The sequence below is a fragment of the Schistocerca nitens genome, chromosome 10, assembly GCF_023898315.1.
Source record: "Schistocerca nitens isolate TAMUIC-IGC-003100 chromosome 10, iqSchNite1.1, whole genome shotgun sequence".
Classification (NCBI taxonomy): Eukaryota; Metazoa; Arthropoda; class Insecta; order Orthoptera; family Acrididae; genus Schistocerca; species Schistocerca nitens.
Window position 1 is genome coordinate 67,018,682 of NC_064623.1, and position 24,175 is coordinate 67,042,856.

Sequence of the window (24,175 nt, forward strand, 5' to 3'; positions counted from 1 at the left end):
CTAAATGTTGGACTTTAGCGTGAAAGTGATTATTGCAGAATTATTAAAATCCTGGAAATAGTCTTTATACAGGGGATCTGTGATCTGGATTTATCCTAAAAAGATCTATTCTCCCACCCATGACAACAGGTATTTGACTTTGCATGTCCCAAGATCCACCACCTAATTTCCATGAACTGGCTCTACCAATCTTCCCTTTCCAGTTCTGTTTAGGTGTAGGCCATGCCTAGTGAAACCCCATTTATCAATAATCCAACTGGTACCAGAAAAACATGTGCGAAGTTGGCTCCCATCATCATCTCTAACCCCACTTTAACTCACCTCACAACTCCTTTTAAGCATGTCCGACCAAGATGCTGGAACAATTTGACAAAGTATACATCAGTGCCATGAGTCAGGGAAGCTATCTTATCCAGTTCACCATTTAAGTCCCTCCTCTCCACCCGCTATCACTGCATGGTCTTCTTTTGAAAAACCTTTATATAAAGACTCAGTCTTCTATACCTTGACTTAACTGTGCATTTGGTTCAAAAATGTTGTGGCCTGGTACACTGCTCCCAAGCTTTCCTGTTACTGAGAGTCTGTAACTTACTCAAGGCTACTGCCCATGACAGCACTTTCTTATTCCTAACAATCTGCATATTTCTAGGCTTCCTGATCTTGGTAGACATATACTGCACATTTCCTGCTCCTAGTCTTACACAAGGTTCTTCCTCACATAGTCCTGGCAGTGATGGATACACATTTTTAGTGTTGTCGATAAATCTATCTAAACACTTTCTCTTTCTCCGTGCCTTTGTATCAACTGCCAGTTGCCAAACACCCTCTTCGCATGTGTCTGCCTTGATCCTGATTAATTTATTACTTGCTTCCTCCAATTGTACCTGAAAGGCCACAGATTTTCCCTTACTGCACCTCAGTCAAAATGTTTCTGCTGAACACTCTGCATTTCCACGGAAGAGCCTCTTCTGTTTTCACAATATTCTCCCCACTACCTCCATCCAATGAAAATATTTAAAACAAAACTGGTAACAAATCTCCATGCTCACTACACTGTAACAGCTCCCACATTTTTAACTCAAAAGATGAACAAGTTTCACTTGAAGGATTTATTATACAAAATTTATCTAGGATGCAAGTTTGGCTGTACGTAAACAAAAAGGAAATAAACAAGTCTTGTGCCCCTACCCCTGTTTTTGAAATATTTTAGAGAGGTAATGGCAGAATTATTAATTGGTTGCTTTGCACTGAGGGAACTCAAGTTGTCAAGATTGTTTAGTTAGGTCTCTAAACGTTTGTGGCTCGGGAAATTTAGGCTTCTATTCCATCTATTCATCTAGTAACTAATAATAAACATGTTCAGAAATACATGTAATTGAGTTTCTATGACGAGTTACATACTACTGACGAGCTACTAGCTGCATTTCCTCCCCCCCCTCCCCCCCCTCTCTTTCTCAAAATACATGTAATTGAGCTTCTATGACGGGTTACATACTACTGACGAGCTACTACCTGCATGTCCTCCCCCCCCCCCCTTCCTCCTCCTCCGCTCTCTCTCTCTTTTTCAATAGAATTTTCGATGTTTACAGCACGCAAAATGTCAGGATGTCAAGTAACAATTTTTCTTACGAAAAATAATCAATGATCAAAGAACAACAATTAATGGCACAACGGCTCATGAAACAGGAACCTGAATATAGCACACTTAATGAAGTACTATACTTTAGCACTATAATGTAACGTAAAAAGGACAAACAAATTTAGAAATTGGAAAGTGTCCCGGGGGTGTTATGAACGCTAGGACTAGCTTTGGTTTAGAGATATACGGCACTATAGATATTATAACCACGCCGCCTCCTACTTGCAGGTGGCCGTGATATGAAGCAAATCAAATTGTAATATGAATAATAGACACAATTATGTTAAAACAAAGGAGGAGAGGAATCAAAAGTATTGTGGATCGACGGGAGCCAACATCTACGTTTAAAACGTTTTTGATAACAATAAAAAAGATTGAAGTTATGTGGGTGACTGAACGATTTCTTGGTGTCTTCTTTAATTGGTATGCAAAATCAGATTTTATAGAACTAGAGGTCTAAGTAAAATCCAAAAAAACTGAAGACTGCATCAGCGATATGAAAATATACCACAACGGGTTTCAGCAACTGTCTCATAGTTTACTTCGCGACACAAATTCAAGTCATTTTAAGCCAAAGAAATAATTAGTAATTCTTTCCAGTCTAGTTTTAAACGATAATTACTCTGCGCGTACTGAGACACTAGAAAGGGGATTAATTATATTCATTAGATTAAGCGACGCATTGCATGGTTAACATCACTGCCTGGAAAACCACAGTTTTTATCCTTCGCCTGAGAGTCGCGCTGTCACCTAAACAATATTAAACTTTCGTACTACGTTCTCACTATGCACAGTAAATAATAAATTACGTCCATCCCACTATCTTCCATACGATGCCATACGCGGAGCATGATGGCTGCTATGATTTATGTGTGCCATTTTGGTAACGCCTCAAAGCCTGTTTCGGCATCTCCGTTGGAAAGTGACATCTTTGATACGATTTCCTTGGACTTGTTTCTCCGCAATTCTAAAATTGCAACGTTTTTTAAAAAGAAATATAAAGCACCGTGATAGTTTTAATGCCTCACTCATACACAAGAAAATAAAGCGAACTGTCCACGTGCATTTATGTTTTCTGAGATGACTGACATGCCAAATGAATGCGCTTTCAGTGAAAGTCGCAACATTCTATTTGGTTTATTTGACAACCCCAAGCGAACAAATAAAACAGAATGGCGTAGAGTTTTTTTGAGCATTGCAAACAAATCGTGGTTGTGTTTCCGAAAAGTATCCTTAATGTTCATCCTAAATGAAATGAAATGATATTTTTATGTCAGATTGTTAGACTGGAATATCAAAATACTGCACCCCTTAATTTATTTAGGGTGGTAAACAGATTTGTGAAGAACTTGCTGTGCGAAATTCAATGTATACGAGATGAGGTTAAATTTGGCATTAAAGATTAATTAAATGTACTGAAAAGCGCGCGCTTTTCAATGAAATCCGGCAGATTACTCGATTTAATTCGGCAAAAGTAGAAATATTAAGATACTGGACTTTTCTTTTTGTTTAAAGAAAAGGAGAGGCAATGGGTGTTGCATTTAAGAGCCGTACGTCTCCTGTTAAGTGTCAGTTACTGAACTCTTATGATGAAGGTGGAACAGAAATCCACGGGTGACCACATGGGTGCACGATGTACAGCGTCTATACGATGCCGGAGACTGTAAGTATAATTGTAGGGTACATAGCACCATAAAGCCACACCTGATAATTTCTTGGTATAAGAGTGTATTTTGCCCACATGTCAGTCCGAAACATATGAAGTTAATCAGTTTTAGTGTTGTGCGTAATTTGTTAACAGTTCTTAAAGCGAGGCTGCATAATAACAAATGTACTAGTTTTTGAGAGCGGGTTAGGCTACAAGATTAGTCGTTTCTGATACAAAATGTGCATAAATCTAGGCTAGTGACGCCTGTTATCTTAAAAGCAGGAAGATGCAGTGTACAGACCGTGAACTGGTGTAAGTTGATTGTATTTGACTTTATTTTCTTTGTCAAAGTGCAGTGCAGTTTTTCGACGGTCCTGCAAAAAAAAAAAAAAAAAAAAAAATTATATATAGGTGCGTAATATTAACAGATTCACAGTTACCATTATATTCATATTGCAGACTCTAAAAGTGGACCAAATATCTTACGTTATCGTGATGTTCCCGACGTGCTGGTTAAACCAGTACCCCCGTCCGTGGAAGTCAGTAGGCCTAAGGACAAAATTACTCAATGCACCGAGTGACGGCGTTTGTGATGATTTTACAAACTGAATGTGAATATGAGAGAGTAACTAACAAAGAATTTTTAAGTAGTAATTGGCATTGCCAGTGTGTACATATGCGCAACTCTTGAATATTTATTTTTCTATATATTCACTTAACTCTTTCCATCTTCAGTATTTAGCAAATGTTGGGTGTTTTCAATTTTTTCAGGATGTACAATAGCAAACACATTACATTTGTAACTGATGGTGTGACTGACCAGACCATCCTAATTTTGCATGGATACTATAAGGCCTACATATGTTGTTGTTGTGGTCTTCAGTCCTGAGACTGGTTTGATGCAGCTCTCCATGCTACTCTATCCTGTGCAAGCTTCTTCATCTCCCAGTACCTACTGCAACCTACATCCTTCTGAATCTGCTTAGTGTATTCATCTCTTGGTCTCCCCCTACGATTTTTACCCTCCACGCTGCCCTCCAATACTAAATTGGTGATCCCTTGATGCCTCAGAACATGTCCTACCAACCGATCCCTTCTTCTGGTCAAGTTGTGCCAAAAACTCCTCTTCTCCCCAATCCTATTCAATACTTTATCATTAGTTATGTGATCTACCCATCTAATCTTCAGCATTCTTCTGTAGCACCACATTTTGAAAGCTTCTATTCTCTTCTTGTCCAAACTATTTACCGTCCATGTTTCACTTCCATACATGGCTACCCTCCATACAAATACTTTCAGAAATGACTTCCTGACACTTAAATCTATACTCAATGTTAACAAATTTCTCTTCTTCAGAAACGCTTTCCTTGCCATTGCCAGTCTACATTTTATATCCTCTCTACTTCGACCATCATCAGTTATTTTGCTCCCCAAATAGCAAAACTCCTTTACTACTTTAAGTGTCTCATTTCCTAATCTAATCCCCTCAACATCACCCGACTTAATTCGATTACATTCCATTATCCTCGTTTTGCTTTTGTTGATGTTTATCTTATATCCTCCCTTCAAGACACCATCCATTCTGTTCAACTGCTCTTCCAAGTTCTTTGCTGTCTCTGACAGAATTACAATGTCATCGGTGAACCTCAAAGTTTTTATTTCTTCTCCATGGATTTTAATACTTACTCCGAATTTTTCTTTTGTTTCCTTTACTGCTTGCTCAATATACAGATTGAATAACATCGGGAAGAGGCTACAACCCTGTCTTACTCCCTTCCCAACCACTGCTTGCCTTTCATGTCCATCGACTCTTATAACTGCCATCTGGTTTCTGTACAAATTGTAAATAGCCTTTCGCTCCCTGTATTTTACCCCTGCACCTTTAGAATTTGAAAGAGAGTATTCCAGTTAACATTGTCAAAAGCTTTCTCTAAGTCTACAAATGCTAGAAACGTAGGTTTGCCTTTCCTTAATCTTTCTTCTAAGATAAGTCGTAAGGTCAGTATTGCCTCACGTGTTCCAGTATTTCTACGTAATCCAAACTGATCTTCCCCGAGGTCGGCTTCTACTAGTTTTTCCATTCATGTGTAAAGAATTTGCGTTAGTATTTTGCAGCCGTGGCTTATTAAACTGATAGTTCGGTAATTTTCACATCTGTCAACACCTGCTTTCTTTGGGATTGGAATAATTATATTCTTCTTGAAGTCTGAGGGTATTTCGCCTGTTTCATACATCTTGCTCACCAGATGGTAGAGTTTTGTCAGGACTGGCTCTCCCAAGGCCGCCAGTAGTTCCAATGGAATGTTGTCTACTCCGGGGGCCTTGTTTCGATTCAGGTCTTTCAGTGCTCTGTCAAACTCTTCACGCAGTATCGTATCTCCCATTTCATCTTCATCCTCTTCCATTTCCATAATATTGTCCTCAAGTACATCGCCCTTGTATAGACCCTCTATATACTCCTTCCACCTTTCTGCTTTCCCTTCTTTGCTTAGAACTGGGTTTCCATCTGAGCTCTTGATATTCATACAAGTGGTTCTCTTATCTCCAAAGGTCTCTTTAATTTTCCTGTAGGCAGTATCTATCTTACCCCTAGTAAGATAAGCCTCTTCATCCTTACATTTGTCCTCTAAAGGCCTAAATAATTCCAGGATAATTCTATAAGCGATGCTGTTAAATGCCATACCCGCATAAAATTCTGAGCAGATGCTTCACTCCATATTACTTTATATCTAGTCACCATAAATGAGAAATAAAACTTATATTCACTGTTAAATACCTCAAAGACAGCACCGTTTTACAGTTTGGAGAAAAAAAAAAAAAAAAAAGAAGCTGACAATAGCATTTCCGTGATTAATAGCATTTCCGTGATGTAGCTAACTTAATACCTATGTAAGCACCTTGATACACTGGTCGACTATTATCTCCATGATAAGAATAGACATCTGAATGCACTAAACATTCACTCTTCACATGCAGATACAGAGTTCAGTCCTAGAATCTGAATAACAACTGACTTTGTAGAAGGAGTGGTTAACATTTTTTCCTTAAAGCAATGTGGATTTCCAGTGGCATGCTATACGTCTAATTGTAGCTTGTTGAAGATGTTCACATTAGCATATGCACAGAACTAACAACAGTGAGCTAGTTCAATGCCTGCATTAACATTATTAACATTGTAATTATTATTTACAATAAACATGAACAATAAAGTACTGCTTTTTATTTATTTATTTACATTTTTTGTATGTGGCCATGAAGCTGATGAATTTTACGTACATCATACATTGGCTAAGTAATAAATAAGTATAAATAATACTTATAGTAGTGATACACATATTCATTCTATTATTCTTAATATATTACATGTTGTAATGGAAGTCTTGTAGCTTAGACTTCTCTAGCCTATATGCATACTCTTATTTACAAAGAAAGCTTTTAACTCGCCATGGAACAACTTTGTTTTACTAGTTTCCAAAGTATTAGGTAGCTTGTTGGACCATATTTGCCTATTCATATTTTTAATTTCATCTGCTGCCTGATATAGTTATCCTTGCTTCTTGAATCATAATTGTGTGTATCACTGCAATTGCTTACTTTGTTTAGACTAAGCATAGACGTGTAACAAGTTTACACAAAAATAAGGAAGATATAGTTAAATATTTATGTTGGACAAATGATTCATAGCTTGACTCTCTGGCCTAGATCTAATTTCTCTTTTCTGTAATACCAGTGTCCCATTCAATTGTACGTCTGCCCCACAGCCTAATAGCATAGTTAAGAAATTGATAAACTGTTCTGTAGTATACCATTTTTTAAGAATTGGCATGTGCCAGATACAAGCCACTTCAGATTTTTTCACTTGTGTACAGAATATGTGGTTTACCCAAAGAAAAGTTTTGTCAAGAGGACACCAAGAAATTTAATTTTTCTGTGTTTACTGTCATAACGCCACATGTATTGTTTACTTCAGCCTGATGAGAGCTGGTTGCCTTAAATGTTAGTAGCTGTGACTTATGGGTGGCATTTAGGACTTGATGTAGATAATATTTAGGTACTTCCATCACACATATGGTTGCAACTGACTGTAATACCTCTGTCTTTCCCACAACATGAGGGAGGTATCATCAGCATAACTTACTAGATGAGAGTTGTAGTGTTATGGCATTGACATAAACCTAGAAGAAGAAGGAATCAAGAATTGATTCCTGCAACACCCCCAAATTATTGTGCCTGTCCCTGAACTACAGTATCTCGAGAAGATGGAACTCTGTGTTCTTGTAATGCTAAGAAGTTGTGACAGTATATATGTAGTTCTGTGTTCATTTCTTATCACATATGCCATTGGCCTCCAGTTCTCTCTAACCAGAATTGTGAATAACCAGTCTTATAGTAAAATCAAACAATGGAAAAATTTAGGATGTTCATGGCGACCAGGAAGGAGGTTGTATGTTTGGAATCAGTTGGGTGTTGGGAAAGATAGTGTTCAGTAGCGACAAGGCCATGAGCATTAAGGATGTTAGTGTAAAAGGAGAGTGACAAGCAGGGTGATGTGTGGTAAAGTAACAGGAACTATGGAGAGTCAATGGCTGCCTCTTACCGTGCCCTGAAATGAGAATACCCTACCCACTATCTGTCCCTTTCCTCACACCAAACCTATGCAGTATCCTCGCCTGTCCCCACTCCATCCCTGCTCCCAGCCCTTGCCTCATAGCTCATTTCCTGTAATAAACCTAGATACAAGATCTGTCTCGTACATCCTCCCACCACCAACTACTCCAGTCTTGTCACAAGCATCACCAGTCCCATCAAAGACAGAGCTATCTGTAAAAGCAGTGACATGATCTAAGAAGTAAGCTGGAGCAACTGTGCTACTTTCCATATGGGCATGGCAACCAACAAGCTGCCTGTTTTCCCCCCTGGTGGCTCACCACACTTTGGCGGATTCGTACTTGGCTACCAGAGGGCTCCAGCCTTTGTAGCATTTTTTTCCCTTCCGTGCTGCATGTCTATCCTTTTGCTATTCTTTTTGCCTCTTTTGGGGAACATGTATGGGATGTTATTGGCAATGTTCTGCTTTGTCTGTCGCTGACGTAAGAACAGTCTCACCTTTGTTTTTCACTCCCTTTTCCTTTGTTTGTTTCCCTTCTCCTCTCATTCCTCCACTTCGGTGTTTGAGGTTCCTCTTTTTCTTCTTCCTCCCCGTGTGCTCCTGAAGGCCGGCCCACGCATCTGATGCATAACAGGTGACTGGGTAACGCGTAATTCCCAGCCCTGGGTCGACAGGTAGGGTTCGCACGTACCCCCTGGTACAGGCCAGGCCGAGAGAGGTGTGATTTCCTGATCTGCAACCTTCCCAAATTATCAAGTGGTCCCTCTGTCAGGTGCTTGGGAGGTGTGAACAATCACCTAAGGCGGGTGCATCCCTTTGTGAAGGGGGCCCCCAGTTGGAAGGAGCATGCCATTGGAGATGCTGGCAATCGTGGGGGATTTTCTCACAATGAGTCAAACATCTTCCGAATCAATGTCTACAAAACGTAAACATAATGAGGCTAATGATTCAAAGACTCTCCCCGCTGCACCATGGTTCCTTGTGGTCTTATGTACTGAAGCCAGTCGGTCCTTCGCCATGGTAAATCTGTTTATTATTCAGAAAGGTGTTGATGCAATTGCTGGCCCTGTGAAATCCTGTTCTCATTTACGGAATGTGCTTTGTTTTGGAGACTACTTCTGATTCTCAAGCACAACAACTGCTTGTTGCCTCGCTTCTCCGCGGCTACCCTGTTCATGTCGAGGCCCATAGAACTTTGAATTATTCCCGTGTAATTTACACCAGGCTGCTCGGCAGTCTAACCGATCCCGAAATCCAATCTGACCTCTCTCATCAGGGTGTTGTTGCTGTCCTTTGTGTTATGGAAAGGGTAGATTCCTCCTTAGTGCCCGCCTGCACTCATTTTCTCACCTTTGATAGAGTGGTGCTTACATCCAAGATCAAAGCAGGCTATGAAATCATCACAGTCTAGCTTTACATTCCGAACCTGATGTGCTGCTACCATTGTCATCGTTTCAACCACACTAGAATGTCTTGTTGACACCCAGACAAATGTGTAACCTGTGGTAGGGATGCGCACGAGGGTGACTGTCCGCCTCCTTCTCCCCACTGAATCAACTGCAATGGCGGCCATGCTGCCTCCTCTCGGGATTGTCCCATGTGTCTTGATGAGTGGGCTGTCCAACAGATCTGGGTAAAGGAAAAAGTGTCTTACCAAGTTGCTCGCCAATTACTGGCTAGTCGCAAATCCTGTGTTCTCCCATCTGGCACCTATAGTTCTTTTCTTGCTACCGCTTGCTCCATGAAGGACATGGCCACGCAAACATGCGACCTCAAATTCATCTCTGAGGTTGTGAAATCGCCCAGTGGCAAGGCAGCATCACCATACCCCCATCCAGCTGTGCTACAAGCCATCAAACTCTCGCCTCGAGGGGTGAAGCCATCAGCTACACAACCGATAGGCCGGAATGGACAGAAGGAGTATTCCCATGGAGACTTCCTACGCCCCTCCAGCCACCAACACCTGAGTCTTCCTCTAACTGGAAAGGCTCGAAGAAGTCCACCAAAGGCAAACGGTCTTCCCCTTTGCCAACTCGAAGATCCTCTTTGACAGTGTCGCCATGTAATACCTTAGCCCGGCCGGGCTCTGTGTCGCTGGTGTGCACCACCAACCGTTTTTCAGCGACTGTGGGTGCTTCGTTTATGCGTCTTCGTGCCTGTCCCTGTTATGCCATCTGACCAGTATCCACCATCGTGGCATCCGTTTGGCCACGGGTGCCTTTTACACTAGCCAGGTGAGAGTCTGTATGCTAAATCTGCTCAACTACCAATGTCCCACCGCCATGACTTTATCCTCAGCAGGTATGCATGCCGTTTGTCTGCCTTGTGTGGCCAACCGTCCTATGTCTTCTTCTTTGATGATTCCTTTGATCCCCAGTATGGGGCACGTCCCTCTTTTCTGTTACCTCCTGGAGTCTGCTTTCGGCACTTGCTACGGCGGCTTAACTTCACACTACCTGCGCCTTTCCCGGTGGATGTGAACCCTTCACCACCTTGGCTTTGTGAAGCGGCCTATGTTAAACTTGGCCTTCATTCGCTTCCTAAGGACACCATTCCAGGCTCGCTCTATCGCCTTCAGTTTCATGACCTTCCCGTGGAACTTCACGGTCGTACCTTTGTGTACACTGATGGCTCTCAGCCTGACCGTGGGTTGGGTATGCCTTCGTCATTGGTGCCCGTGTCCTTCCATATTGGCTTCCGGCACACTGCCGAGTATTTACAGCCGAGCTCTTCGCAACTGATTTCTTTCAACAAATTTGAATCAACTTTACTATTTCTCTGTTGGGTTCATTTCTATAGTAAGGGTCACAAGAGATGGGTGCTTCCCACGCTGTGGGAGATGCTGACTGCTATAAGATGCACAAACTAGTTCTGGAAACATTTTTTCACTCCGACATCAGTACCTCGAGAACACAGTCGTAGAATAATTCGTCTGCTGCTTGAGATAACAGCCACAGTCTGCACATTTTTTGTTTGAAGGGAAGAAAAGGAACTCTTTAGGTGATAAATCAGGTGAATACATGCACTGAGGCAGTATTTCCACATTTTCCTCCATCAGAGTTGGCCTATGGGCAACAGGCTGTGCAGTAGTCATCAGTCACAAACATTGTGATATGACTTCACTTTTAGTGGTGCTCTGGGTCTCACCTTGCTGTGCTGTGAGGAAGAAACCTGAAAATGTGTTGAGCACTCTGGCACCTCATGTCTGACATTTGTTTACAGTATCAATTGAAAGGAGCTGTTAGCACTCATTTTAAATAGATCACACAGATAATAAAGCGATTTGTAAGAAACATACTTAATGTAAGTATTAATTTTTATATGTCGACAATGAAAAATCCAGGATGGAATGTAGCAATATTATGAAAAAGATAGTTGCTACTCATGATATAGCCGAAGTGCTGAGTGACAGATAGGCACTAGAAAAAGACTGTCAGAAATTGAGCTTTTGGCCAACAAGGCCTTTGTCAAAACACACACACACACACACACACACACACACACACACACACACACACACACACACACACACACACAAAACTACAGTCTCTGGCTGCTGAGGCCACTCTCAGCATCTCCGCTATGTGGCAAGTAGCAACCATCCTTTTCATGTTGTTGTTGTTGTTGTTGTTGTTGTTGTTGTTGTGGTCTTCAGTCCTGAGGCTGGTTTGGTGCAGCTCTCCATGCTACCCTATCCTGCGCAAGTTGCTTCATCTCCCAGTACTTACTGCAACCTACATCCGTCTGAATCTGCTTAGCGTATTCATCTCTTGGTCTTCCTCTACGATTTTTACCCTCCACGCTGCCCTCCAATGCTAAATTTGTGATCCCTTGATGCCTCAGAACATGTCCTACTAACCGGTCCCTTCTTTTTGTCAAGTTGTGCCACAAACTCCTCTTCTCCCCAATTCTATTCAATACTTCATCATTAGTTATGTGATCTACCCATCTAATCTTCAGCATTCTTCTGTAGCACCACATTTCGAAAGCTTCTATTCTCTTCTTGTCCAAACTATTTATCGTCCATGTTTCACTTCCATACATGGCTACACCCCATACAAATACTTTCAGAAACGACTCCTGGCACTTAAATCTATACTCGATGTTAACAAATTTCTCTTCTTCAAAAACGCTTTCCTTGCCATTGCCAGTCTACATTTTATATCTTCTCTACTTCGAACATCATCAGTTATTTTGCTCCCCAAATAGCAAAACTCCTTTACTACTTTTAAGTGTGTCATTTCCTAATCTAATCTAATTCCCTCACCATCACCCGACTTAATTCGACTACATTCCATTATCCTCGTTTTGCTTTTGTTGATGTTCATCTTATATCCTCCTTTCAAGACACTGTCCATTCCGTTCAACTGCTCTTCCAAGTCCTTTGCTGTTTCTGATAGAATTACAATGTCATCGGTGAACCTCAAAGTTTTTATTTCTTCTCCATGGATTTTAATACCTACTCTGAATTTTTCTTTTGTTTCCTTTACTGCTTGCTCAATATACAGATTGAATAACATCGGGGAGAGGCTACAACCCTGTCTCACTCCCTTCCCAACCACCGTTTCCCTTTCATACCCCTCGACTCTTATAACTGCCATCTGGTTTCTGTACAAATTGTAAATAGCCTTTAGCTCCCTGTATTTTACCCCTGCCACCTTCAGAATTTGAGAGTATTCCAGTCAAGCTTTCTCTAAGTCTACAAATGCTAGAAACATAGGTTTGCCTTTCCTTAATCTAGCTTCTAAGATAAGCTGTAAGGTCAGTGTTGCCTCACATGTCCCAAAATTTCTACGGAATCCAAACTGATCTTCCCCAAGGTCGGCTTCTACTAGTTTTTCCATTCGTCTGTAAAGAATTCATGTTAGTATTTTGCAGCTGTGACTTATTAAACTGATAGTTCGATAATTTTCACATCTGTCAACACCTGCTTTCTTGGGGATTGGAATTATTATATTCTTCTTGAAGTCTGAGGGAATTTCGCCTGTCTCATACATCCTGCTCACTAGATGGTAGAGTTTTGTGAGGCTTGGCTCTCCCAAGGCTGTCAGTAGTTCTAATGGAATGTTGTCTATTCCCGGGGCCTTGTTTTGACTTAGGTCTTTCAGTGCTACTGTTGATAGCGACGTCCTCCTGAGTAGTCCCCGCCCGGAGATCCAAATTGGGGACTATTTTACCTCTGGAATATTTTACCCAAGAGGACGCCATCATCATTTAACCATACAGTAAAGCTGCTTTCATAAAACTGTTAATTTTGTATGTATATGATAACACACTTTATTTCAGTCTTGTTGGTATGGTAACAAAGCAAATTGTCACGGCATTAGACTCTAAAGTCCTCACAACTTGCTGCCAACCTGTTTAATATATTGTCACTTCTTCCATGTACAGAATAGTGAGTGCACCATGTGTTGCGTTCAATAGACTGGTGAAGAGAAGGAAACAAAGTGTGACTTGTGCTTTCATTTTACAGACTGATGAAGAGATCCTCAAGAATGGGCACGGTGAAGACTTCAACACCGAAGATGAGGAAGAGGACGATAATGAGCACAATAGTAATGGTGAGACAAATCTTTGATTTATTTGAAAGCTGTATACAACAGCTGAGCAACTGAAATTAATTCTGAAATTACATATAGTAATCCATATCTCTGTACAAGGTAGGTTCAGTCTGTCAGCTGTGATGCTCTCACACTGCAGTCACCATTTTGACGTTACAGTACAGCTGATGAATGGTTGCTGTCTTGTTTGAACGGGCATTGCTCTGTGTACATCAGTCTGAGCATTACTACCTTTACCTCATTAAGGAGTCCTTCAAATAATTTTCAACTGTAAACTAACTTTATAAATTACAATACTTTCTGATATAACTTTCTCATACCATCTTCAAATGAAATGCTCGTGTATTTCTACCATGTCAGTAGACACCATCTTAAATTAATACGTGTGTCACAAATGAGATATAATGCACCAGTTTTTTGTTAAATGGAGAGCTGACAACTTGCAGAAAGCAGTGCGTAGAGTAACGGCTGTTCTTTGATGAGAAAGAATCTGTTGCTTTATTTGTAAGTGTTTGTTTGAAATTAAGTCTGGCAAGCCACAACTTCACTTTGACTGTTTGGTAGAATCTTTCAGTAAAAAAATCTATATCTCTTCACAGTGTTATGTATCAGATGGAAAATTCACTTGTGAAAAGCTACAAAACCACGGAGAGATGTTGCTTGCTTTCAGGTAACCAGATTCCAATACTGCTGATAAGCAATTAAAAAACGGTAACCATAGCTTTTAGAATTGATAGTTCCTCTTGCACAGAGTATAAAGGCACAGGCTGCAGGAAGTCACAAAGGAGTGATAGCTCTCTCCAACCCCAGGATGAGAGCGATCCACTTGGTTGTGAGGATGAAGGGAGGGGAGATGAAGACAAAGGCAAAGGCGGAGGAGGGAGGGAGAGACAGGGGAGAGAGAGAGAGAGAGAGAGAGAGAGAGAGAGAGAGACCTCGAAAGTATAGAATACACAGAATCGTGTTAGAATCAGTATTAAAATATTAACTTTGCTTGTGCTTTTTCTTTCTGTCTTAGTATGGCCTTTCTAATTTCAGTTCTAATTTTTCACTGTTTCTTTCATTTTGACAGTTGACAAATATTGTGACACAGAGCAAGACTATAAAATGGTATTAATTTGTTTTGGGTTGCTACCAGTCTTAGAGCGGCACATGATGTAAATTTACACTAACGCTGTTGTTGTGCTGTGCCGAGTTTTGTTTTGTGTGTCATTAATACTTCGTGTTGTGGCCACTTTGGTGTACGGACAAGGTGCTAAACTCAGTGCCGCCTGCTGACACAGTCAGGAGTGGAGGAAAGCTGTTGATCCCAGTCAAGTACCTTTAGTTTGTGTCATTTCAGCTAGCCCAATCACCACGTTCATATTAGGATTTGGAAAGTTCTTCATGTGGATAACATTGGAAGTTCACTGAGGCTTTTTGCGGATGATGCTGTAGTATATCGAGAGGTTGTAACAATGGAAAATTATACTGAAATGCGGGAGGATCTGCAACAAATTGACACATGGTGCAGGGAATGGCAATTGAATCTCAATGTAGACAAGTGTATTGTCCTGCGAATACATAGAAAGGAAGATCCTTGATCATTTAGCTACAAAATAGCAGGTCAGCAACTGGAAGCAGTTAATTCCATATTATCTGGGAGTAGGCATTAGGAGTGATTTAAAATGGAATGATCATATAAAGTTGATCGTTGGTAAAGCAGATGCCAGACTGAGATTCATTGGAAGAAACCTAAGGAAATGCAATCCGGAAACAAAGGAAGTAGTTTATAGTACACTTGTTCGCCCACTGCTTGAATACTGCTCACCAGTGTGGGATCCGTACCAGATAGGGTTGATAGAAGAGATAGAGAAAATCCTATGGAGAGAAGCGCGCTTTGTTACAGGATCATTTAGTAATCGTGGAAGCGTTGTGGAGATGATAGATAAACTCCAGTGGCCCCCCCCAGGGGGTCCACAACTCTTTTGTGGATATGTGCGTAGCGAGCACGGGACCCCGAGCTAATGTGGCCCTCCTTCCTTTCCGGGCTGCATACCTTCCTTTTCCGCATCCTTCCCTCTCCCCCATCTTCGCCCCTCCTCCCCTCACCTCTGGCTCTTTTCTTCCCTTTCTCCCCCTCTGGGAGTATGGTTTGTGCCTACGTCCGGAGACGGACGCTCGTAAATGTACCGCATTCTTCGCCTTCTCTGCTTGTATGTCTTCATCCTTCCTTTGTCCTTCTCTTTTCCTTACCTCTTCTCTTTACCCTTTTCTCTGCTGCGGCGTTTGAGACCTCTCCTCTTTCCTTTCTCTTTCTTTGTTTTTCCCTTTCTCTTTCTTCCTCCCTGTGCGTGTCTGAAGGCCGACCCACGCATTTTTGTGCGTAGCCGGTGACGGGGTAACGCGTAATTCCCCGCCCCGGGTAGACAGGTAGGACACGTACGTACCCCCTGGTAACGGCCAGGCCCAGGGAGGGGTGATTACCCGAGCTGATACCTTCCAAAAGTGCCGATTGGTCCCTCCGTCCGTTTGTCAGGAGGTGTGACCTGAGGTGTGAACAATCACCTAAGGCGGGAGTGCCCTCAGAGAGGGCCCCCACAAGGGAGGAGTGCGCCATCGGAGACGCCGGTAATCATGGAGGATTCTTCTGCAATGGTTTCCTCACCTTCCACTATGTCTGCTCACAAGCGTAAGTTCACTGAGTCTCAGCCACAGACAGTTCTTCCATCATTGCCACAGTTCCTTGTTGTTTCTCGGTCTGACGAAGGTCACGACTTTTCCACGGTCAACCCATTCATTATTCAGAAAGGTGTCGACGCAATTGCAGGTCCTGTAAAGTCTTGTTCCAGATTACGGAATGGCACCTTGTTGTTAGAAACAGTCAGTGCCCTCCAGGCACAAAAATTGCTGCGTACTTCACTGCTCCACACCTTCCCTGTCCGGGTTGAAGTGCACCGCACTTTAAATTCCTCGCGTGGAGTCCTTTATACACGCTCCCTCGATGGATTGTCTGACGAAGAAATTCAGCACTACCTGTCTGACCAGGGCGTAACGGCTGTTCATAGAGTTATGAAAAGGGTTGACACGAACATCATTCCAACCCGCACTGTCTTCTTGACATTTGACAAAGTTAAACTCCCATCGAAAATCAAAGCAGGCTATGAGATAATTTCCGTTCGCCCTTACGTCCCAAACCCTACGCGTTGCTATCGGTGTCAGCGGTTCAATCGCACCAGCCAGTCCTGTTCCAATCCGGCCAAATGTGTTACGTGTGGCAAGGATGCCCATGAGGGTGCTTGTCCACCTCCATCCCCTCGCTGCATCAACTGTATGGGTGACCACGCTGCTACCTCTCGTGATTGCCCCGTTTTTAAGGACGAAAAGCTCATCCAGGAAATCAGAGTGAAGGAAAAGGTGTCGACCTTTGCTGCTCGAAAATTATTCGCCAGTCGACAGCCCACCGTGCCTCAGACAGGAAAATACAGCACTGTCCTTGCTTCTCCTCGGCCAACAAAGGAGGCGGCCACGCAGACTTGCGACCTCACCTTTAGTGCCACGGTCGTCAGATCGGCCAGCGCAAAGATCGCCCGTTCAACCTCACCACTTTCGCCTGCCCACTCTATGGCTCACCCTTCGTCGGGTTCTGCTAAATCTCGAGCCCAAAAGTCAGACACCAAGACTTCGAAAAAAGAGCATACTCGTGAAGATTTTTTACGTACCCCAACTTCACAACCATCGGTTCCTCCTTCTTCTAAACATCATATTTCCAAGAAGGCTACAAAGAAACCCAGTTCATCTCCTTCTTCGCCAAGGCATGTCCCATCTACAGCACCACCTGGTGGAAATCGCCCTCGGCCGTCTTCTGTGTCGCCAAGGCGCGCTGCTGGCGGCCGATCAACCGGCCGATCGCTAGTGGCAGGAGCTGCTCCTGAACAACCTATGGATCAGGATCTTCTGCCTTCGGCTGAATGCCATTCCATGCTGTCGGTCGCAAGCTCTGAGCAGTCGTTGAGTTGACAGCAACTTTGGTAACATTCCTCCATTTTCTGTTCACCCTATGTCCATTATCCACTGGAATATCCGCGGCATTCGAGCCAATTGGGATGAATTGTCGATCCTCTTACGATCCTACTCGCCGGTCATCTTCTGTCTTCAGGAAACAAAGCTGCGTCCCCATGACCGCTTTGTTCTCCCTCATTTTCAGTCCGTCCGATATGATCTCCCCTCTGTTGAAGGCACTCCAGCCCATGGAGGACTCATGATTCTTCTCCATGATACTCTCCCTTATCACCCAATCCACTTAAACACTTCCTTCCAAGCTGTCGCCGTCCGTCTTTCCCTTTCTGGATACATGTTCTCTCTTTGTACTGTATACATTCCATCGTCCACACCAATGGCACGAGCTGATCTCCTTCATCTTCTTGGTCAGCTTCCACCCCCCTATTTGCTGGTTGGGGACTTCAATGCCCACCACCCACTTTGGGGATCTCCACATCCTTGTCCACGTGGCTCACTATTGCTAGACATCTTCCACCAAGCGGATCTAGTTTGCCTCAACACTGGGGTCCCCACATTTTTGTCTGCCTCCACGACAAATTTATCTCATTTAGACCTTGCGGTCGGTACTGTTCCGCTAGCTCGGCGCTTCGAATGGTTCGCCCTTGATGATACACACTCGAGTGTCCTTAGACTGCAGCCTCAACTGCCATATATGCGCCTGCGATGCTGGAAGTTTGCCCAAGCCGATTGGACACTTTTTTCGTCTCTAGCGACATTCGATGACCGTCACTTTCCCAGCGTCGACGATGAGGTCACACATATTACTGACGTTATTCTTACAGATGTGGAATGTTCAATACCACGCACCTCCGAATTGCCCCGGCGCCCCCCAGTTCCTTGGTGGAACAAGGCATGCCGTGACGCAATACGTGGGCGGCGACGTGCTCTTCGCATTTTCCGCCACCATCCTACTTTGGCCAACTGTATCCGCTATGAGCAGTTCCGTGCGCGATGCCGTCATGTCATCCGCGATGGCAAGAAGGCAAGCTGGAAATTCTTTATTAGCTCATTTAACACCTTCACTCCCTCCCGGAAGTTTGGAGTCGGCTTCAACGGTTCTCAGGCGCGCCTAGTTTCTCCCCGGTCTCTGGGCTCACTGTCGCGCATGATACATTAGTGGACCCCGTCGCAATTTCTAACTCATTGGGTCAGCACTTTGCTGAGATTTCGAGCTCTTCAAATTACCCGCCAGCGTTTCTTCCGAAGAAACGTGCAGCGGAAGTGCGACATCTTGCTTTCTCCTCTCAAAATCGCGAAAGCTACAATACTGTTTTCTCCATGCGGGAACTCCAACATGCACTCTCTTCTTCTCGCTCCTCCGCCCCAGGACCGGATGGTATCCACGTCCAAATGTTGCTGCATTTATCAACCCATAGTCTGCGTTACCTCCTTCGCCTTTATAATCGAATTTGGACCGACAGTACTTTTCCCAGACGATGGCGGGAAGCTATCGTCGTTCCTGTTCCGAAACCTGGAAAGGACAAACATCTCCCCTCTAGCTATCGCCCCATTTCTCTCACGAGTAGTGTCTGTAAGGTTTTGGAGCGTATGGTGAATTACCGTTTAGCTTGGTGGCTGGAATCCCGCAGTCTTTCAACACCTACCCAATGCGGATTTCGAAAGCATCGTTCTGCAGTTGACCATCTTGTTGCTCTCTCCACTTATATCATGAACAATTTTCTCCGGAAACTCCAAACGGTAGCAATATTTTTTGATCTGGAGAGAGCATACGATACCTGTTGGAGGACAGGCATCCTCCGCACACTGTTCTCTTGGGGCTTTCAATGTCGGCTGCCCCTTTTTCTTTGCGAATTTATGGCAGAGCGCACATTTAGGGTGCGGGTGAACACTACTCTCTCCCGTACCTTCTCCCAAGAAAACGGGGTACCCCAGGGCTCCGTGCTGAGTGTTGTACTGTTTGCCATTGCTATAAATCCAATTATGGATTGTCTCCTTCCTGATGTCTCCGGCTCCCTCTTTGTGGACGATTTTGCGATCTACTACAGCTCTCAACAGACCAGCCTTCTTGAACGACGTCTTCAAGGATGTCTCGATCGCCTCCACTCTTGGAGCATCGAAACCGGCTTCCGTTTTTCTCCCAGTAAGACCGTTTGTGTTAATTTTTGGCGATGTAAGGAGTTTTTTCCACCCTCCTTACATCTAGGACCTGTCAACCTTCCGTTTTCAGATGTCACTAAATTCTTGGGTCTTATGTTTGACAGAAAACTGTGCTGGTCCTCCCACATTTCCTATCTTTCAGCTCGCTGTCTGCGATCCCTCAACACCCTCCGTGTCCTGAATGGTACCTCCTTGGGAGCGGACCGAGTGGTCCTTCTCCACCTCTATCGTGCCTTAGTGCGCTCGAAATTGGACTATGGAAGCATAGTCTACTCCTCTGCTCGGCCGTCTATTCTTCGGCGTCTCGACTCTATCCACCACCGTGGATTACGTTTAGTGTCTGGAGCTTTTTACACCAGCCCTGTGGAAAGCCTTTATGCTGAGACTGCTGAACCTCCGCTGTCCAATCGGCGAGCAGTCCTTCTGAGTCGTTATGCTAGCCATCTGTCTTCCATGCCTGCTAATCCAGCCCATGACATTTTTTTCGACGCCTCCTTTGATGTAGGGTATGCAGGCCGCCCCTCCTCCCTACTACCACCGGGAGTCCGCTTCCGTCAACTGCTCCATTCTCTTTCCTTCCGCTTTCCTAAAACCTTCTTGACAACTTGGGGTACAGCACCGCCTTGGCTCCGTCCCCGGATCTGCCTGCTCCGTGACCTTTGTCGATTTCCCAAGGATGGTACCCCTTCACTTGTTTATCGTCGGGCATTTGCTGCTCTATGTGCACAAATGACGGAAGCCACATTTATTTACACCGATGGCTCGAAAACATCGTTAGGTGTAGGGAGTGCCTATATTGTTGGCGACACCCCAAATCACTTTCGGCTTCCCGACCAGTGTTCGGTTTATACTGCGGAGCTTTACGCTGTTCTCCAGGCTGTCCACTACATCCGCCGCCATCAGCGGATACGGTACGTTATCTGCTCAGATTCTCTCAGCTCTCTCCTCAATCTCCAAGCTCTTTACCCTGTGCACCCTCTGGTGCACCGGATTCAGGACTGTCTGCGCTTGCTTCACCTGGGGGGCGTCTCGGTGGCGTTCCTCTGGCTCCCGGGACACATTGGTATCTGTGGAAATGAGGCGGCCGATATAGCAGCCAAGGCTGCAGTCTCTCTTCTTCGGCCAGCTATTCAATCGATTCCCTTCGCCGATCTACGGAGCGTTTTATGTCGTCGTGTTGGTTTTTTATGGCACGCACATTGGTCGACACTTCCCCATAATAAATTGCGGGATGTGAAAGCTCTTCCTTGTGCTTGGATCTCTTCCTCCTGAATGTGTCGTCGGGAGGAGGTAATTTTAACTAGACTCTGGATAGGGCACTGTCTTTTTAGCCATCGACATCTTTTAAGCGGCGATCCTCCCCCACTCTGTCCCCACTGCTCTCAGCTGTGGACGGTAAGACACCTTTTAATTGAGTGCCCCTATTTTACTCCGTTACGCGCCCGTCTACAGCTGTCGCCTGCTATATCGTCCATTTTAGCAGATGACACGCGCTCGGCCGATTGCGTTCTCGAGTTTATTAGTGCCAGTGAAATGACGTCAGTCATTTGAAGCTTTTTTTGGGGACAACCAACCCCTTTCTGTGGTGGATTTTTAAGCCTTCCTTCTGCTTTTAGTTTCTCCAATTTTATGACTTTCGTTCCCATTGCTGCTGGTTTCCATTTTCGGTTTTTTACTATTTCCTAAGTCACGGACCGGGCGCTAATGAGCATAGCAGTTTTGCGCCCTAAAACCAAAACAAAAAAAAAAAAAAACTCTAGTGGAAGACTCTGCAAGAGAGACGCTCAGTAGCGTGGTACGGACTTTTATTGAAGTTTCGAGAACATACCTTTACCCAAGGAGTCAAGCAGTATATTGCTTCCTCCTACGTATATCTCGCGAAGAGCCCATGAGGATAAAATCAGAGAGATTAGAGCCCACACACAGGCATACCGACAATCTTTCTTCCCACAAACAATACGAGACTGGAATAGAAGGGAGAATCGATAGAGGTACTCAAGGTACCCTCCGCCACACACCGTCAGGTGGCTTGCGGAGTATGGATGCAGATGTAGATGTAGATGTGTACATATGTCTAAAAAATGCATTTGTACCTCCATTTGGAGATTTGATGAGCTGACTAACATAATATTCCTTTCACAGAAAACTTCTGCACCAAGTTCAGTTTATTATGAACTTATGCCTGCCTTTGGAAATCTAATTGAATCTTTAACAAATATGCTAGCAGCTCATTGTTTTTATATACTTTTGCCTATAATGTTTCCACTAACAAAACTACTTGGGAAAAATTCAGTTTGATCAGCTGTTAACCAGTTTTCTCTTTTCAAAACTGCAAAAAGTAACAAGAGTAGCTTCTTCCTGATGCAGTGACTGTTTGCTTGCAACAGACTAACTTATTTTTACTATGATTCCTTTTCTGTGTGTTGTCAGTCCTGTTCTTAAACTTGACTTTGTCTGAGGGCACCCTCTAAATGTTGAGTTTTTATACAAGGGATTGCTTTGTCATGGTTGTCACAACTACTGGGATGAGTAGTACTGGTCAAACAGGTAATGTTTTGTGTTGTTTTGCTCACTTGTTTGTGCAGAACATCTTGGAGCCCTTAGTTAACAATTCAAGAATGAATTTCCAGAGCCTTCATCTGAATGTGAATGGCTCTGCAATCCATTAGATACAATCATAGCAGACCACTTGTCAACAGGGGGAGAGGAGGATCTAATAGAACTCTCAAGTGATAACATTTTGAAATGAATTTAAATTGAAATCTCTTGAAAAGTTTTGGGAACAGGTACAGAATGAATACACCAGTTTAGAAAGAGGGGTAGTGGATGTGTTTTTACGCTTTGCATCAACTTGTTTGAATCAGTGTTTTCCGCAATGGCGTTAATCGAGATGAGACATCAGTCTCGACTGCAGCTGAAAGGAGATGAGGGTTTCCGTTTCAAAGATCCAACTGAGACCGGATCTGCTTTCTTTACAGACTCAAGAACACACATCACAGTAAATGTGAAAATATCAGAAAATTTCCAAATTTTTTACCATGTGCATGTTTACTCTTGTTAATTTTCTCTTTGGATGATCAGTTTGAATATAACAGTTTCTAAATGGGCATTTAAATGTTGATTATTGTTCTACGATCCAGAAAAAAAAGTAATGAAATATACATATTTGCTCAGTTCCAAGAACTTCACATGCAGCCATAGATAATCATAAACTAGTTCTAATTGTTAGTTATCATTACCTTTGGATACTATAAATGTACGATAATTTTAAAGAATGTCTAACTCTGATATGTTTGATGGGCACACTCTAAATACTATTGTTGTTGTATCCAATTGTTGCAGTAATTGGACAGAAGTAAGCAGATATGGTGGGCTGTTTTTATGCAAAGTGTTGAAGAAGGAAAGAAAAATAGGGGGGTTTGGGAGGTAGGGGAATAATATATGTTTCAGAAGTGTGTGTGACAGAAAAAGTTTGAGCACCTGGTCTAGGCCGTGGGCCTGTTCTGTCTTCTAAGCGTCCAACTTACTTTTTCTTTGCCTCCTTGCGGATCTTGTGTTCCTGTAGGTCTGAAATACGAGCCTTGTTTTGGTAGTCTCAAATCTGCTTTCCTTTGTTACTCTTAGTCGTTACTTCTCAGTCTATTTAAAATCGTGCAGTCCTTCACTCCTTGTAGAAATATCATTTCTCCCACTTGAATTCCACTTTCTTGCTTAGTAGTTGTTGTCCAAGTTTCACTTGGCAATGTGCAGGTAGCGATTACCTCGTAAAACGTTATAATTGTGTCTTTCCTAACTTCATTTCTCAGTGTTCTGTTGATTGTTCTGCATATTAGTTTTTTCATTTTCAAGACACAAGACTGTGTCTCGAGGAGACTATAAACTAGTCTCTAAATACATTGCCAGGTTGGACAAGAAAATATTTTCAGTTTGTAACTGTAAATTTTTCTCACAGATGCATCATGAATTTCTATGTTTGTGGCAATCTTTCTTGGGAAAAATATCTGCACGCCTGTCCTTCACATTTTAATGTGCTATACTGGTTATTTAATTTATTCTGGTGTAACTGTTTATTCTTAAATAAAGACATGTAATCTGGACTTCTTACTCGCTGCCTAACTTTCCAACTTTGAATATATTTTTGTTCTGCATCTTACTGTGATTACTCGAAAATCTGAAGTAGTTTAGGATTCCTCGAATGTTTTGTAAAATATACTTATTTATATCAAAAAATTAATTCAGTTGAGAAAACTGCAAAATTGGCAACACTTACAGGTTCAGAGCTCTGTTGAACACTATCGTATTGACGGTGGTGCCAAACGTGCTATTTTCCTTCAACACACGCTGTTCCGATGGTGCCCCACGGGGTGAGGATACTCGTGGCTGCCCCTCCTCACAGCTGTAGGCAGGTGCAGGTAGCACAGGCTACGTCTTCATACGTACTCCACGAGCCACCGTACGGTGCAGGGTAGAAGATATCTGTCACCAGTACTAGTTCATGTACTACTAGCAAATGGAGTGGGTATGGGTCATAATTTCTCTTATGCTATTTTTGCTGTCAT

At 43.1% G+C, this 24,175-nt stretch overlaps 1 protein-coding gene across 1 annotated transcript in view; it reads left to right on the forward strand.

Moving 5' to 3' along the window:
- Positions 1 to 3,169: 3,169 nt before the first annotated feature.
- Positions 3,170 to 24,175, forward strand: part of LOC126209874 (zinc finger protein 628-like) — a 146,709-nt gene continuing 125,703 nt past the window's right edge. The window contains exons 1-2 of the mRNA XM_049938998.1: positions 3,170 to 3,302; positions 13,370 to 13,457. Of these exons, the coding sequence (XP_049794955.1) occupies positions 3,273 to 3,302; positions 13,370 to 13,457 (118 nt within the window). The 5' untranslated portion in view covers positions 3,170 to 3,272. The remainder of the gene's footprint in view (positions 3,303 to 13,369; positions 13,458 to 24,175) is intronic.